The sequence below is a fragment of the Vitis riparia genome, chromosome 15 (genome assembly GCF_004353265.1).
Source record: "Vitis riparia cultivar Riparia Gloire de Montpellier isolate 1030 chromosome 15, EGFV_Vit.rip_1.0, whole genome shotgun sequence".
In the NCBI taxonomy this organism is placed as follows: domain Eukaryota; kingdom Viridiplantae; phylum Streptophyta; class Magnoliopsida; order Vitales; family Vitaceae; genus Vitis; species Vitis riparia.
In genome coordinates, this window is record NC_048445.1 from 5,822,405 (window position 1) to 5,841,388 (window position 18,984).

The following is an 18,984-nucleotide window of genomic DNA, read 5'->3' on the forward strand; positions in this document are numbered from 1 at the left end:
TTATCAGGCGTTTTGATGTTGTATTGCTAGTTGAGTGTTACAAAATGAGTTTCTAACAAAAATTTCATGTAAAAATTGCCTATTGAGCATAGAAGCAGAGATTTTCTCTGGTTATGCTGTGGTTTTCTTTTGCAGGCAAATGTTTTCTTTTTCTGACTTGGAAATGCACTTGGAGATGGAGGACAGTTCTTCATCTGGCAGACGCTGATAATGACTTCCAACATTTGTGTCCTGACTTATTCTCGAATGAGGTAGCTTGAGTAGGTGAAGTGTTTAAATTTCATCACCCAATTCTTGGTTTTTGAAATACTGATTGGTCATTAGCTTTGGGTGTCTTATTTTCCTTAACCATTTTTTAGCTTTGTATGAGTCAGATGCCTACATATTCATGGAATTTCTAGTTTACTAGACATCTGGAATTCTTGGGAAAGCCTTGCCCTGTTGCTCAATAAAATTCACCTAGGTGAAAATATGATATACTATTTAATAAGTTATTGAAATATTGAAATACGTATAAAGTATTGTTTTTGCTTATTTAAAAAGAGATCTCTCCACAACAAATACTAGTATTATTTCTAGGTCCAGCAATGTTAGGCATGTTTATCTTCTCAACTTGTATCATTCTTCTCATTCAGGTTTTACGGATCATGGGAATCCGGAGGGTAGTGGGATTTGGATATATGTTCCTGGGATTGTGGACGAGTTGGTAGAATTTGAATTTTAGTGCTTTAATATTATTATTTGGAATCTTCAAAGAAGCGGGCACGGTGTTTGAAACGAGAAAAAGGAAAGATCTTAGGTTGATGGGATTCAGGAGAATTTCTTTTTCCTTGTAAAAATTAGTTAATCGCCAGACCGTTATTGAGGAATTAAGGATTGAACATGGGGGTAGCTTATTTGAAATTGAAAGATACAATGACGTCTTTTTGGATAAGTGAGTAGACTGGACTGGACCATTCATTGGGAGAATAATCAAACACATCATAATGTTAGTAGTATAGAACAAAAGAAAGGTTTAGGCCATGATTAAACAAGCCAAAGGCGGCCTCAGTTGCGGAGTCTACATAGGTCGGAAAGAAAAATAAAGGGTACGTGAAAACAAAGTGCCGGCGCTTGTAATTTACAATTCGGCTGGCCTCCGCCCCACAAGGCTCCATCAGCACCAAGTTAAAGTCTTGACTACACGCCAAATCCCGCTTGTGCGTGGAGGGAGGAGAGAGAGAGAGAGAGTGGATTATTTCATTTGACTTCTAAGCTTCAAATGAAGATTATCGCAAAAGGTTTCTACCTTTTGTGCCCGTGAAAAAACCGGGCTGAGATTGATTGAATATGGTTGAAGGGGGAATGTCGTGTATTTGTGTGTAGGGCACCAATGGTCCTTGCAATTATTGCAAGGTGACAAAAGGCTTCCAAAGAGCTGTAACAAATGTAAACCCCACAATTTCTCTTCTCATTCAAGTGTCCAATTATTTGTTCTATTCTTCCAATCTTGTTAATAATCGTTTCTTACCCCCATCCATTTTTTCAGTCTGCCCACTGTTTCCACCATCATTTCCTCTCTTTCACACCATGTTGACTTGCTTCAAATGGCCTGTTGCTGCTGCTAGAACCGTTCTTCAGCAAGTCAGGGTCTTGGACAAGTTCCATCGATGCAAGCGAAGACAGCATAAGAGATTGTTTTCGGGTTTTGATTTGTTAGCCTCGTCTTTCACTGCTATGGAAGTGTCCAACCAGCTGAAACAAGTATTCAGGCTCCTTGACACGAATGGGGATGGCAAAATATCCTCCTTCGAGCTCAGTGAAGTACTCCTGTGGCTAGGACAGGAGAAGTCCACAGCCGTCGAGGAAGCTGAAGGCATGGTCAGAGAAGTGGACTGCAACGGGGATGGGTTCATCGACTTGGACGAGTTCATGCGCGTCATGAATACTGACTTCACAGTTGGTAGCAGCAGCACCTGTGATGATGGTCTGATGGATGCTTTTTTGATTTTCGATTCTGACAAGAATGGAGTGATATCCGCGGAAGAGTTGCAGCGTGTTCTAATCAGCCTTGGATGCGTTAAGTGCAGCCTCCAAGAGTGTAAACGTATGATTAAGGGAGTCGACAAAGATGGCGATGGGTTTGTTGATTTTGAAGAATTTAGATCAATGATGACAGGATGTGCTAGTACTAAAGCTATATGAGGCTGACCCTGGATTTCGATCATTCAACAAGCTTTGTAGGGAAGAAGAAGAAGAAGAAGAAGAAGAAGCATTTAAGTACCAGAAGTTCTTCTTTGCCTCTTGTAGATAAGTTTTCACCAAGGTAGGCAAGGAAGCTATGTGGGATTCATGCAGGAAGACTAGAATGACTGATTGTAGACATTGTTTCCCCTTTCAATTAGGTTTAGTTGAATTGTTTTTTCAATAAACTCAGTGCCTGCAATGCTTCTGATTTTGAAATATGTCACTAAATCCCTTGAGAAGCAATTAAGAAAAATTTGTAATGTTTTAAGAAGGATGCTACTCTCTACTCACAAGGCTAGCCCTCTCTTGTCTTCTTGCTTTCTCATGAATTCAGAGGCCAATATATCCAGAGATTGAGTTGATTTAAAAAGTAAACGATTTTTATTTTAAGTAAATGTCTTCGTATCTTTAGCTAAAAAACAGACACATGTTTAGCATGGAGCCCAGGATTGACAGAGATGTGTTATCAATGGTTTGTCCTGTTGTTTATGTGGATGAGTGGCTGTGAAAGGGCTAAACGATAAGATGTTCCTTATACAGCCAAAGGGATACTATGAACAAGCCATTGGAGATGCAAACAAGCATGACTTCATCATTTTCACCTCTCTATCATCTTCTCATTCATTTCTTTTTAGTGACTTAATTGTCAACTGAAAAGTCTCCTACACTCAACATCCGGATCCATCCTCTCTGATGAGACCTAAACCTTCCATTCCAACCCTGAATTGTAATTAAAAGCTTTGGATATGATTCAAGTTACCATTTTGCCCATCTTCTTGTACCTCAAGCCCCATCTGATAAAGCTTTAGGCTTTGTTTGAAAACAATTTTCTATTTTTTAGAAAAAAAAAAAGAACAAAGAAAAATATGTTTTACAATTAGAAAATTATAGGAAAGCCACACACTACCTAAAGTTCTAAGAAAGCTAAACACTCTCTTAAGGCACAAGTGCCCTAACCCCATCAGAAGGGAATAGGAAAAGACCGATCAGAAAAGACCGAGCAGAGAGGAGTTCAACAGGGACTGCCTTTACAGCTGCTACATAAGAGGTTTATTCTTGAAATTAATCATTTCAAAACAAAAAAGCGAATTTCCTTGCTCAGATTTGATGTGACTTTTGTAAAAAGTCGTTCCAACCAACTCTTCATAGTTTTATTCTAAAAATAAGCTAATTCAAGCATGAACAGACCTAACACCTAACTAACATAATTTACAATATAATATTAATGCTAAAATGTCAAGCTTGATGTGAATCGATAACTTTTCCGATTCAATGATCAATCTGATTATGAAAACATTGATATATATAACACTACCACATGAATATAGAGAAATTCTATAGAAGCAACACATTTGAGACAAAAACTATGTCATATAAAACTACAAAGCTCTATTAAAGTTTGAAATTTGCGTACAAGGGTTGTGGAAAAATTCATGTAAATGAAATTATAATAATCACAAACCTTTTTCCTCATTTCCCATTTCAAATTCAAATCATCTAACTACAACCATAGAGAAAACATAAGAGATTTATGAAAACCCCCAAAATATCTAAAGCTCTTTCAAAAACTTGTATTTCACTTCTCATATTTTACATGGATAAGAGGGGGAAATGGCTTGAGTGGAAAAACCTCATCTTTCACCTTTCATTTTTTGCAATGATTTAAAAATCGAATCAGATTGGCCGGTTCAACCAGTCAAACCGTCGATTAGATCCTGGTTCAGTTCGATTGAGCTTTTGAGTCGGAAAGGGCTTCGAACTGGCATTAAACTGGACTAACTGGTGGTTGAATTGCCAAATAGGATGGAACTGAGACAATTCGGTTCAATTAAGAATCTGGGTTTTTGGGTCAAAGTAGGCTTTAATTTACCAATGGTAAACACTCATTCATGACCCAACCCACCATAGCCAAGGTCACACACCCATACACACCCATGCACAACCCAATCCACCATAGCTAGCAGTCAATCAGGATACAAGCACCTGAATGAGGTTTTTAAAGGTATTTTTATGCTCTTGCTTTTCTGATGTGGGATAGGACAAGTCTAACAGAAAACAATTAACATTTATATATGCACTATGCACAATTTACGTGCCCTGGGTTTTGAACCTTGGACCAGGGGTTCAAGGTGAGCATGGTTGCACCAACTAATTGGTTTGTGCCCAGGGCTGTAAAAAACATATAATAAAATCATCTCAAATATCTAATATTTTTTTAAACACTTCCATTTTCCATATGTAATATTATATATGTTTTATTTAATAAACTTTAAAATATTAATATATTTATATAAAAGATGAAAAATTAAATATTATTGATTTTTAATTTAATATATATATATATATATATATATAATTATTTTTAATTTTAATAAAATATAAATTATATATTTATGACATCATCGGTTTGACTGCGGTTCAACCATCGGTTCGACTATTAAACCGTGAATCGGTAACTTTTTCAGTTCGCTGATCGATCCAGTTATGAAAACATCGCTTTTTTGCTTATACCTTAATCTTACATCTTCAAACCTTAGTTCCATATATCTGTACCTAAATCTCATTCTCATGCACCTTGGTCACAATAGTTTGTATTTAAGTCTCATTCCTTCATACCTTGGTCTCATTAACTTCTATGAAGTAATACTTAATGAACGTACAATGTAAACAATGTTTATAATCATGCAATGCATCTCATGGAGAGAGGACCTCCTAAGCATAATAATATCATCATGCAAACATGACAAATGAAGGTCGAGGGCATCTAGATGGTTATTTATAGCATCATAGGGGCAACATACATCTATTTGCGATAGATTGATCAATGTACAAAACAATTACATTGAATCTATATATAAGACACGTTCAATATCTATAATTGTGAAATACACCTACAAGCCTCTCAACCATGACCTAACCACCTCCCAAAAAGATGCAATAGAGGGGGAGAGAGGACAATCATTGGGAATGCCATTAAGACATGTACAATCCGCTTGCACATGCATACGATATAGTTGCACTGAATGTACAAGAAAATATATTCACATTTTGCAAGCATCATTTGGAGGGAATCTCCCAAAAGCATGGTCTGGCCACCTCCCAGACATATTCAGTACAAGAGAACAAGTACAATATTGTCATTTACGACACGATCAAGTTATGTACAAGCCAATTACTCTAAAGCTAGCCCATGTGCTATAACATGGAGAATTTTACCTTTGAAGGCAATTTTCAGTGGGTCGTCGAGGCAGACAAAAATTGATAAGGCCCTTCAAACCACTCATTCTCATTTTGTATTCCAAAAGCCCAATTCCCCCTAAATCATTTAGGCCCAAGACTTCCATATCCGTTCGTGGAAATTGGGCCATTGAGCATGGCCGGGCTCAGTTCACCCACCAAAAAACCCAAACCAAAGCCTGGAGAGGTGGGCTTACAGATACAACCCACCTTAAGCACAGAAATTTCTGTTTGTTGTAGAGGAGAAAAAATTGTAGTTTGCACACCAGGGAAAGGGTCTTAACTGCATGGGCCTCTCATGGAAAATAGCTCATCTATTGGGCCATTAGCCCACCAAGAATCCCAGGCACAACCAGTATACTAAGGTCAATTATTTAGTAATTTGAAACTAGGGTTTGTAGCCTTGTTGGCATCAAAGAACCAGCTCATTTTCATATGCTGCAACTGCTGATCATGAGTATGATTAAGAAAAAGCTTTCAAAATTAAAGTTGCTCAACTTTTTCGAAGCATCGTCGATATAATTATTCGAATAAAGAAACTAATTAACACATGATATATAAAAACAAAATGCCAGTTCACTAGCTTCAGTTTACCAAACAACACTCTTCTTCATGGTTGTTACATATCATACAAGCTTCAATCCAGTCACACAATTTTATTTATGCAAGTTGGCTAATGATATCATATAAAGAAGGAAAGCTTTAGCAATCTTGCTTGGTAATCTTAACCGATCGCCTTCTTAATATTATGTCTACAACAAAACATAATCCATTGGCATAGTTTTTTATTTCCCAAGTTGCTTGATCCATTGTTTAATGAGTTAACCTACAGTGAATGCACAAACCTAAGATTACTACACTTTCTGTAGAACATATTTTAGCAATAAAATTGTTGATTGCAATCATTTTGTTCTCTTTGCTGTTATTAAAGAAATGGTTTTCCTTAGTCATATCATATATCATGCCTGTCAATGGCAATTTTAGAGAAGGAAAAGAAAACAATTCTTTGAGTTCAAAGCTTTTGAGATGTTAAAGAAACCATATATTATTCCTCAAAGTTATCATTATATTTAGCACTTAGTCATAGGATGCAATTTATTTATCGATCGAGGCATCACACTGATGTCTGTTAGCAATCTTTCTTAGATTAATTAAACTTGTTAAAAATTACTTTTTGTTGGACAAATTAATTAGTTGTTACCATCGAAATCTTAAAATGGAAGCTTCCTACAAATAATCAACACTTCCAAATTGGTAGGAACATAATTTTTTATATGAATGCCATAGTACTAACAATTATTAGCTTATCTGTTGCATTAAAAACCTAATATAAAAAAAACCCCATTTGTTGATATGGATAATGTTCATGTCTCCATTTTGTTGGTTAAAGAGGATCCCAAGGAAGTTAAAAATATCATGCCCTGGATCATGTCATGAATATATTTTCTGGTACTATCTCATTGCAGGAAAATAAGAACCCTAGAGTTCCTAGAACTAGGGTTTGGATATCTTGTTCAATCAATCTGCTTTAAATGAAACTGTTTCAAAGTGGGTTGTGGTTTGTTTCTTCCCACATGATGTTTGCTTTAAGAAAAGTCCTCTTAGAAAGATGAGAAGATTGATCAAGGGCATAAACCAATGAAAGCATGCAATTAGGGTTAAAGGTGGGCAGTACAATTTAGGGTTAGACACAATGAAACCCTAGCAATGTGAAAAGAACTCGTTGACATAATGGTAGCTGGCCAATTGAGCTATTGTTTCATTTGAAAGAGGAGAACAAGCAGGTGAAGGGATGACTATAATGATTCCAAATAGATCGCTATCGATCACGTGGCGGCCTCAACTTGGTCGGCTGTTTAGTCCGTAAAATATTCGCAATGCTCGATGCAAATTTGATTAATTAATCCAAATTGAAAGCTTCCAATTGGTCTTCTTCAGAGGATAAGAAATGGTGTGCAAACAGTCTCAAGCCACTTTGAGAAAAAATGGCTTCTGAGAAAGTGAGAACATGCAACATTATGCTAGATTCGAAGCTATTGGTGCTCTTCACATGGAAGTAATAGTGTTTTCTTTAGTGGTCCACACCCTCCCTGTGGATTAGCTTTACTCAAATAATTGTTTATTTCAACAAGGTAATGGACTTGATTTGTTTACTAAAAAGGAGTTGATTAAGATAAGGATATCAAAATATTATTAATGTTGCCCTAGGACCACAGCTGCTTAAGATTTTTCTAAGCTTGCATCCCTTTCTTCTTCTCTCTATAGGGAAGACTATGTCCTCCTTGAAGACCCAACCTCTAATGTACTCACCAGACCAAACACATCAACATTTTTTAAGGGACGATGGTTATTTTGACCGACAGTGAGCCTTAATGTTGCTTGCAATTGGGTGCACAGGACTTGTGAGCCTGCAGAGATCAGTCTTGGTAATGGAACCAACTTGTGAATAACTCAAGGCATTGAAACAGCATTGATGAAGCCTAGCAAGACAATGGTGAAGTTGGAAAGGCAAATTCAATGAACTAGAAAAGACTTTTGTCATTAAGATAACATACTGTAAGATAGAGAAATAAATTAGGATACAAAATAGAAACTAAATTCTTCTTTCTCAAAGTCCCTTTCATCTAGGGCTTCCTGCAAATTAAAAAATTGCTTGCCAATTAGAAGAAGTAGTCCCTCCATGAAGTGGTAGTTTCTAGGAAAAACCCTACCTAACTCATTGAAGAAGGGGTCCAAATTTGGAGTTGTTCATGCATTTGCATGGAATTAATGAGGAAGGATCTCCGTACTAATGGATGCCAGTAGGTCCATATCGATCAAAGTTCAGCATGTGGATGTCATTAACCAATTGTGTTCAATTTGAATGGTGAACATTCCTAGCTGGTAGGCTACTAGTTATAATTCCAGACCATTCACTGGGCACCATGCAAAATAACCATTTAGAACCATAACAAAAATATATGATAAAAACAATCAAATTATTGGGTCACTTTCCTTTGTTTTTTTTTTTACCCATTTTAGGGCAAGGAAAAAGGATAAATAAACAATAAATAAATAAATAAACAGCAAGGTAGAAATGGGCCAAAAATGAAGAAATTGAATAGTGAGACTAAAAATGGAAAAAACAAAGAAGGAGATCTTAGAAGAGGCAATGGTGATGAAGAAGAAGAAGACTTGGATTTGGGGTACCTAGGAGGAGAGGGTAAAGGTGGGGGGAGCGTTGACCACCCTGGAAAACGATGGTTTTGTTGCATTACAACAATGCACTTGCATATTTTATGTATCTTGTTTGGTTGGTTGTTGAAAGCGACATGGTTTCTTTCTTTTTTATTTGGGGGGTGACCAAGACAGCCGGCTATATCCGATGAGACTTTGAGAGGGATGAAAGGAACGTGAAGTCCAGAAGAAGGCGGAGCGGTCTTCTCGGCGACAGCCCCAACTATTTGAATTTTAATTTTAGATTCTTCTTCTTCTCCATCCCCCTACACATACACCAACCCCCATTCTATCGTTTACTTTGATAGATGGTGAACATGCTTGATTCCTTATGGGGGATAATATAAACTTAAAGCAGATGCTAGCATCACGGCCGTGGCCATGGCCATGGTACAAGTAAGAAAATACGATTTGCAGGTCCATTAATACCATCTTGTATTAAGAATGGTGCAGTTCTTGGATTCTGTTCAACAGTACTTATATCTCTGAAAAATGCTTTTTTAGAATAATTGTAACTAGCTACTTAATCGATGTGTTAATTTGAATCATTGGGATAAACTTCTTTTAATTAAGCATTGTTGTCTAATTTTTATTTTTTTTATAAAAAAAAATGGTTTTTTAAATCTCAAATCTTTATGGAAAGTGGGCATTTAATAATTTTTTTTTAAAAAAATTCCATTTACTTTTAAAACTCTAAAACCATGTTTGGTTCCCAAAAAGGATCAAGAAAAAAAAAAAAAATTTCTCATATTTAGTTTTACTATAAAAAATAAAAAAATACATATATAATTAAAATTATTAAAAATTTTGTATATTTTAAAATTATTTAATTTATATATAAAAGAGTTAAATTTCTAAAAAAAAGTTTGTAGTGATATATAAAAACGATTTATTAACTTTAAATTTATTTTTTATTTTTTTTTATTTTAATTTTTCTCTTTATTTTTTTTTCTCTTACATTTTTTTTCAAACTTTCCGGAACCACACATAATCTAAGGAATCGTTTAAAACAATTATTAAAAAAATCAAGTTTATATATATTTTATTCATATCAAATGAAAACGTTACTAATCAAAGCATTACCGATCCAAAAGCTACAATTAAAAGCACTTTCATTGCAATCACTTTTAAACATATTTTTATAATGCACTCGATACTATTTATATATATAATCAAAATACTCTTAGTAAAAGTGTTTTTGTGAAAATTGCCAATCAATTATTTTTCCTAGAAAGCACTCCCATTTTCCTACTTAAAAGCATTTGTTAAATTTCACTAGATTTATTTTGTTTTCTAAAAAGAAAAAGCACTTTTTATGTTAAAAGTGCTCTCTAAAAGCATTAGCCGTGGGACTCTTAATATTCCATCATTTAGGCAAATTAATGTACTAATTAAACCCTACTTTATAGCCTATAATTACTTAAATTAATTAAAGACCCTTCCCATTGCCTAGCTTTAGGTAGTGGCCATCACTCATCAGTAGGCAACTTATAAATTAGTTGTAAAGTTGAAGTTCTCTCTCTTATCAGCTGATTGAATGGAGTCTGGTGAAAACCTAACGCGCACACACGCAAACCACTTATAAAAAAAAAAGAAAAAAAAAGAAAGGAAAACATAGGGAAGACCATCGTTTTTAATCTTAAAAATAGCCACACGTGCATGTAAGCAAGTATATGGGCACTTAGCAGATGCTCCACACAGTCCACAGTTACCTAAAATTGTTTTTGGAAGTAGTGTTTCTGCAGTCTCATCATCTTCCCTCTCTCTTCTCTTTGGTGCTGCCATCATGCTGAATTTGGTTTCCCACTTACACCCCCTCCCTTTTTCTTTTTTCTTTATATATATTTTATAATATTATGCTACTGTTCTGTTCTTTTGGCAAGATTTGAAGTTGGATTCTATGAATTTTTAGATTTAATCAAATAATTTTGTGCAATGTATGTGTTAAGTGTTAACCAAACAATACACGACTAGAAAATAAAGGAAATTAATATGATCCTTACCTTCATATAATATATCAATATTTAACAATCCACTAATCAAAATAAAAGAAAAAAAATTATAATGGTGAAACTCTTAAAAAATATCTTTTAATTACGATCGCATTCTATAAAAAACAAAACACTAAATATAAAAATATTAAATATATAATATGAGTAAACTCGTTAATTAACAAAAAAAATAAAAATCTCCAAGGGACGCTACCCCCTTCAACCCCCGTAAGTTGATTAAATAGCTCGATCCTTCCGAATTTACAAAAAGTTTGATCTCACACTGATATTTTGTTCAAAACACAATAAAACTGATTCAGACTTCACAATCCAACTGTATATCTAATTTAAATTTTTTAATTAAATTATTAATTTAATATAATATCATTAAATAGAGTTTGGATGAACATTCAAGTCTTTTAAAACACTCTAACATACATTAATTATTCAAATTAATAGTTTAACAAGGAATTTTATTTGTCATTATTATCCTCTTTGTGTCCTTCTTTTTAATTTTATATTGAGAAAAATATTGTATAAATAATTAAATATTTTAAATTCAGTGCTTAATACTGTCAATTAGCAGCCTTATGAATATAAACATAGGTGAATTTATGGAAAATAATGAGTAAATGAAGGGTGACAATGGCAGAAGTGTAAATAGTGGAGATATGATGGAGTGATTGAGTGGCGAGTGTGGGCTTGGTGAAAGTTGAATGAACACCACGGCGCATAGAAGCGTGGAGAGAAGAGGGTGATGCTAAACTGAGCCACGCTGTCACTGTCACTGTCAGCGCCACCCACGCTTCTCTTTCACGCTCCCAAATTACACTCTGGACGATGCAGTCAAACCATGTCGGTGTTTTATATTATCTTTCCCCATTTTACCCCTCTGCTTCAATTTCTATCCTTTATTTCCTTTTTCTTTTTTTTTTTTAACAAGAAATATTAACATAAAACCTATGAAATAATAATCTTGAGAGACTCCTAAAAGAAGAAATGAGATGTTAAAAGTTAATACTAAATATAATATTATGAAGTTTTATTCCCTTTTCTTTTTATATAGATTTAATCAATTATTAATTTATATTTTTTTAAGTCTTTGATGACTTAAAAAAATTATTATTTTATACCCGGATTTAACCGGAGTTAGAATAATATTATTTAATCAAGATTATTATTTTATTAGAGATTTATCATAAAGGTTTTATTGTCTTTATCTTTGTAATTTAAGAATTTTCCATCTTATTATTTAGCAGTTATATCAATCAATAAAAAGAATTTGATATTGAAAATCGACAAAATTTGGCATATATATATATATATATATATATATATATATATATATATATATATATATATATATTTTTTTTTTTTAAGAAGTTATACTTAAATCATATAATTTCCATGTGTAAGACTATTATAATTAGAAAAAAATTTATTTGAAAAAATTCATGCATTGAATCTTTTTATTTTAATTAATTTTTTGGATGTCAAAGGTTAAATATTAAATTTAATAAAAACATTCACATATTAATATGTGTTTGGATAGATTTAAGAAAGATTTTGATATTTAAAAATTATTTATAAGTTTATTTCATCATTCTTGTTTAATTTCACTTGCGTGTTTTATAAAGAAATTTAATGACTTAGAACATGTTTAATAAATCAATTTAATGAGTTAATGTGACTTAATAATTTAATTTAAGTCAATTAATAAATTAAGCATGTTATATAAAATAACTTAATATTATAACTTAAAGTTATTTTAACTTTAAATATTAAGTCAAAATAATTAACTAATTCTTAATATCAAATATCTTTTGCATTATTTATCCATACTAATGAGAATATATTTTAAAACTATGACTCATTTTTTATAATAAATATTTTATAATGATCACATGTATATACAATACTTTAAATATAGGTATTTTACAAATAAATTTATTATTTAAAATTAATAAAAATGAATATGAGTGAGAATAAATTTAAGTTAAGTTTACTAAATAACCTTAATATATATATATATATATAAGTAATAAGCTTTTAAGTCAATAATTTAATAATAATTTAACTTAAAATTAAGTTAAATCATTAAATAATAAATATTAAGTTTTATCACATACCTTTTAATATTAGTTAAATAACTTAATTTAATTTTTTAAACATATTAAATATATTTGATAAAATGACTTAATATTGTAATTTAAAATTTAAAAAGATGTTGATAAATTAATTTAATAACTTAATAATTAAGTCATTGAATATTAAGTTTGATTAAACACTTAAAATATTAAAAAAAAAATATATAACTATAAATACTAACCAAAGTCATGATGATTTAGTATTATTTTTAGTTTCTTTTTAAAAGAAACTGCAAGCCTATAATGATATTTGAATTAAAATCACTTTAAAATAAAATCTCAAAATTCTTTAAAAAAAAAAAAAAACCATCCACAATCTAACTAGAAAAAGTAGACATTTTTAAATATATATATATATATATATATATATATATATATATATATATATATATATATATATTATAACATGTGAAAATTAATGAAAGAGGAAATTGAAAGGGAAATGAAAAGGACGAATGAAATGACAAGAGAATATGCATGGGAGGGGAGTCACTTCAATTATGAGCTACGCCCCCCAACCCCCACCCCCGGCCCTTACAAACCGGAGGGGGGGAATCCGTACTTGAATGTAAAGCCAGACAGAGAGAGAGAGAGAGAGAGAGAGAGAGAGAGAGAGAGAGTGGGGGAGAGGGACGTATCATCACCCATAAGGGGAATATTCTGTCCTTCCTTTTGCATGGATGTGCGTGCTTCTCCTGCATGCACGTGCCCTCACTGCCCCCCTTCCCTCATCCTCATCTTCCTATTTGAGACCTTGTTCTTCATTTTTCATAATTTTTTTTTAATGAGAAATTGTATGAATATTGAGGGTTAAATATGCTTCCTCAACTTGATTATCATTATTTTTCATAATTTATTTTTTCATATTCAAAACCCAATAATTAATCCTCAAAGTTTGTTTGTCACATACCATATATTTTTTTAGAGGACAATTATTTTTCATAATAGAAAAACTTGTGTCTTAACTTGACTCAAGATTATATTTGAGTTTAAAAATTTTGAAAAAAAAATAAAAAGAAAGTAAGGACTTAATTTTCAGGAACATGTTCTCCAAAATTTTTTTTTTAAAAAATGTGCTTGGCAGTTAGAGATTTATTTTCTATTTTCTATCTTTAAAAAAAAATTAAAGTGTTTTTAAATAATAATTTTTAATTATTTTCACTTATTTGTTAAAAAAAAGTAATTATACAAATATTAAAAATAAATAAAAATAAAATATTAGATATAAAAATTAATTTTAAAACATATTTAAAAATATTAAAAATAAATTAAAATAATTTTCAAATTTTTAAATAGACTTTTGTTTTATAAAGCATCGAAATAACACTTTTCAAAATTGTTTTTGAAAACATTTATTAAATATGACTCCTATTTTTTCATATTATTTCAAAGTAAATTATCAAAAACCAAACATGATTAAAAATATAATAATCAATCAAAATATTAAATTTAGAGTAAGTATAGTCGATCCTACCAATAAAGTATTAAATTTTGAATGTAAAATATGATGATGCATGTAGATAGGACAAAGAGCGCACTTAATCAAATTTAAGATTCTGATCTTTTAAGCGTAAATTTAAGAGGTTAATAAATGAAGTGATTTTATTATATGATAAAAATATTGATGTCATTTTCCTTTAACCAAAGGTTACATGGATCAAACTCTAATCATCTTTTGCCAAAATCAATGTTGTGTAAGTGCATGATGTTGATATATTACCAATTTAATAAATAATGTAACATTAATTAGAAATTATAATAAAAATATTAATCAAATTGTACTAAATTAATTCTTCTTATAATAGTGTTACTAAATGGTCTTGTCTTTTCAATACCCAACACCATACAAATTCTCAATCGCAAACCTCTAACCCTCTTCTCTTTTTTATATAAAGATAAAGATGATGTGCTTTTAGGGCATAAATTCCATTCACATACCCGAATCCGAATCCGAATCCGAATCGGAATCCGAATTTCCCTACTTCGCCTATTTAAAATAAGGCGAAAGCACATCGGAGCGTGGATGGGAAGAGCGTGGGGGAGGGGTGACAGAGTCATAGGTGATAAGATAGAGTATGAAGGAGCAGGGAAGAGACACGTCTCATGAAGGAGCAGCTGGTGGGCCCCACAACCATTAACATGTAGAGAGAGCAAATAATTTATAGAGAGAGAGAGAGAGAGAGAGAGAGAGGGAGAGAAAGAGGCATGTGGGTCATGGGGAATTGGAGCGGACCCGAACTATGTGGGTCAGGACGCGTCTTAAGGGCGACTCGATTCTTGGGACACGCACATTGTTTCTGTTGCCCTTGTTGTTGGCTTTATTTACGGGACTGCCACTTCTCAGTCTCTCTGGCTTTGATGATGAGGAGGACCGTAACAGTAGTAACTGACCCCTCTCTGGGCTGTAACGTTTATTTCTTTGAGTAGCAAAGAACAAATCCATGGACGTCAAAGCTCTTCAGTTTCTGTTATTTTCTCCTGTCATTTTCCTCCTCACTAACTCAGCTCTCGCAGCCTTTCACCTCATTTTTGGATGTTAAAAATGTGAAGGAAGCTGGATCCCGACATGGGTTTTTCTAGGTCATCAACAGTATGCGGTTGTTTCTGATAATGCTGTGTTACTTTAATTTGAACTCTGAATCATTTCCCTATTGAAGAATCGCTGAAAAGATCAATGGGTTTTGGTTTTATGGAAAGGAAGAAGTAGAAGTAGAAGAAGAAGTCCTTCTTCATATGCATACACTTCCAATGGGTTATATGGTATGTGTTATTTGTTGTTTTAATGCGTGGAGGGTGATGGTTGATAGTATGAAACAGTAGTAGTGAAACAAGACAAACCCATTAAAGGAATTGTTATGAAGATGAATGGGTATTGAAGTTTTGACCTTTGTCCATGTTTTTTGTTGAGCATTTATGGAGAAGAAGAGTGCCTGTTAAAGTTTCTGTTTCGAGTGGATCATAGGGATAAACCAGAGAGGGGAATTCATGTAGAAAGGGTGTGGCGAAGAAGGGTAGGAGGAGAAGGAGAAAGAAGAGAGGTTTGAGAAAGGAAATGAAGGAGACAAGATGAACTTATAACGCAGAGAGAAAAAAAAAAGGTGAGAGAGAGAAAAAATGAGATGTGTAGTTGGGGACCCATTGGGCAATGGAGAGAGAAAAGAGTAGGGCCCATCCACCGCCCATGCGCACGCTGGCTTACCAAAAACCAAACCCCATCATCGATCCAATGCCTTGACCTAACCCTAACCCAACACTATATCCAAAACACATAACACCACCCAACCCCAGGACATCACTCACACCCTCTCCTTCTCTCTCTCTCTCTCTCTTTCTCTCTGTCTGTCTGTCTCTCTCTCTCTCTCTCTATCCCCCCCTTGTTCTTCATTTTCTCCCAAACCCTCACCAACAGCAAACAAAAGAGAGAAGCTCAACAGTTGAGGGGAAAAGAAAAACAACTCTCACATGAGGTTAGAGAGTAGAAAGATGGCTGATTCAGCTGTTTCAGCTGAAAATTTGGTGGGTGATGCTCAAAAGCCCTTTCTTCTCTCTTTTCTGGTGAAGGTTAGCGGCATTTGATTCATCAAAACACCCAGAAAGCCACCTCAGAAAGCCACAAAAGAAGCAAAGCAAAGACTGATCATACCCCAAGAAGCTCTCCCTCTTTGTCTCTCAATTTACTTCACCTGGGTATTTTTATGCCTTGAGGTAAATAGGGTTTCGGACAAAAAACAAAACAAAAGGAAAGAAATGGATCCAGTTACAGCCCATGGTCGTCCTCTTCCTCCTCCTTTCCACACCAGAGATCTTCAGCTGCACCACCACCACCAATATCAACACCACCCACAAGCCAATTCTGAAGATGAACAAAGTGGCAGCAGCAGCTTAAACCGAGCACAGAAGCGTGATCGCGATGAAAGTAACGCCACCAACAACACTAGTCCGATTGACGGCAAAGAATTCGGCACATCCAGTGGCGATGGAGAGATCACGAGAAGACCTAGAGGCAGACCAGCTGGCTCCAAGAACAAGCCCAAACCTCCCATCATTATAACACGAGACAGTGCCAACGCCCTCCGATCCCATGTCATGGAAATTGCCACCGGATGCGATATCATGGACAGTCTAAACACCTTTGCTCGGCGGCGACAGAGGGGGATTTGCATTTTAAGCGGTAGCGGAACTGTGACCAATGTCACTCTAAGGCAACCCGCTTCCCCCGGTGCAGTTGTGACCTTACACGGAAGATTTGAGATCTTATCGCTCTCCGGCTCTTTTCTACCCCCTCCAGCACCGCCCGCTGCGTCGGGGCTAACCATATACCTGGCCGGCGGACAGGGGCAGGTGGTGGGTGGTAGCGTGGTTGGGCCGCTACTAGCCTCGGGTCCAGTGGTAATCATGGCTGCTTCATTTGGTAATGCCGCATACGAGAGGCTTCCTCTGGAGGATGAAGAGCCGCAGGTTCCGATTCCCGGAAGCGGCCCTCTTGGATCTCCGGGAATGGTGGGACAACAGCCGCAACAGCAGCAGCAGCAGCAACAGCTTTTGCCAGATCCTAACGCATCTCTTTTTCAAGGGTTACCTCCAAATCTTCTCAATTCATGCCAATTACCTGCTGAGGCCTATTGGGGAACTGCTCGCCCACCCTATTAGCAACCAGAAAAAACAGAAACTATGTTTTATTTTTCTTTTCTTTTCTTCGCTCCTTTGTTTTCACTCTCCTGTCACCTTTTTCATTCTTCTTCTTTTATTAGTTATGTTTAAGATGATAATCCAGCGCGATATTCGTCTGCCTTTAATTGAAGAAGGATGTACAAATTCTTGAATTTTTGGTGGGTTTGATTTGATTTGATTTTATTTCATCAGAGTTGATCCTGCAATTCACCATTCATTGATCAGTGGTTATAACTAGATGAAGAAGATAGATGGCCACCCTCCTCTCCCTACTCATTTTTCTTCTCTGTTGCAATTCTGGTAACTTGTCTGAAAATTATTCAGAGTCATTCTTTGCAGAAAAGAAAAAAGGCCAACCATTTTTTAGGGGTTGTTCATTCTGGTAACTTGTCTCTCTTTTTCTTAATCGTGTGTGAAAACTCAAAGTTTCAAATTCTGGTACATCATCCAAACTCTTGAAGAACAATACTTAGAAAAAGAACTTAAATTATACATTTCCATTGAATGGATTTGAACTTTTAGCAGTTTCCTTAGTATTCACTCATTGAAACTACAAACATAACTCCAAAAACCATTCTTTTTTTTTTTTCTTTCTTTCTTCCAACGGCCATCATAATAAGCAGACAGCCCTCTTCACTTCACACACTCTCAGACATTATTGTTGTTATTATTATCTGTCAAAAGGCTAATGAAATCAAAGCAGGTTCATTCAATTTAGTGACTGTTTTTTCAAGATGAGTGGGGGAGGAGAGAGAGGTGGCAAAACCTGTACTTCATGCAAATGGGTGATGGATTGGGAGGTATGGGCATAGGGTTTTCTTGCTACCTTGTTTTCTTTTTATTTTATTTTATTTTTTGAATGTTTTAGGGTTTTATTATTATGGGAGAGCAGACATGAGCATTGGGTACTGGCTTACACGTGCGCTGCTCTGAACAAGCTCCTTTTCGAGGCAAACAATACTTGCATATAAAGGCAACAACCAAGACAAACAGACAGAGCTCAAGCGTTAAATGTACTCACTCTCTCTCTCTCTCTCTCTCTCTCTCTCTCTCGCTTTCTATCTCTTTCCGGGGTTAGAGAAGTAAAGGGTTGGAGATGACTGACAAAGTGAGGTAAGTTATATAGAAATCATTTTGTCTGGATTCAGGATTCATCTCCTCTAGCTACCTCAAAACCCTAGCAACCTCTGCTGCTCTGCACTCAACTCCACTCCAATACCTAATTTCTGAACTTCTTTTCCTCTGACTTGTGTTCTTACATGGTTTTTATACTCGTCCATATCATCTCTGGTTGGTTTTGGAGATCATTCTTGATGAATATTAGCAGGAAACTTCTCTACTTTTCTAGGGTTTGCTCAGACTTCTTTTGTTCTTTACCCCTCTCCTCCTTAAAAAGTGCTCAATTCTTGTCTAGGATAGCTAAATTAAGTTGGAAAGTTCTGAAATGGAAGTTACAGTCTATTCCTAATTAATTAAACACACCAACTTATATGGTT

The 18,984-nt window shown here is 34.5% G+C and overlaps 2 protein-coding genes across 2 annotated transcripts; both read left to right on the forward strand.

Annotated features, from left to right (window-relative positions):
* The first annotated feature begins 160 nt into the window (after positions 1 to 160).
* LOC117932164 (probable calcium-binding protein CML23) lies at positions 161 to 2,514 on the forward strand. Its single transcript, XM_034853262.1, has 2 exons — positions 161 to 1,428; positions 1,529 to 2,514. The coding sequence occupies exon 2, from the start codon at positions 1,570 to 1,572 to the stop codon at positions 2,182 to 2,184; it is 615 nt and encodes a 204-aa protein (XP_034709153.1). The 5' UTR covers positions 161 to 1,428; positions 1,529 to 1,569; the 3' UTR covers positions 2,185 to 2,514.
* Positions 2,515 to 16,075: 13,561 nt separating this feature from the next.
* Positions 16,076 to 17,676, forward strand: LOC117931774 (AT-hook motif nuclear-localized protein 22). The gene has a single exon (XM_034852839.1). It carries the CDS (start codon positions 16,565 to 16,567, stop codon positions 17,465 to 17,467), a length of 903 nt encoding a protein of 300 aa, XP_034708730.1. The 5' UTR covers positions 16,076 to 16,564; the 3' UTR covers positions 17,468 to 17,676.
* The last annotated feature ends 1,308 nt before the right edge of the window (positions 17,677 to 18,984 follow it).

Excerpts from the sequence above, each read along its gene's own strand:
- LOC117932164 (XM_034853262.1), top strand. The coding sequence starts at position 1,570 with ATGTTGACTTGCTTCAAATGGCCTGTTGCTGCTGCTAGAACCGTTCTT.
- LOC117931774 (XM_034852839.1), top strand. The coding sequence starts at position 16,565 with ATGGATCCAGTTACAGCCCATGGTCGTCCTCTTCCTCCTCCTTTCCAC.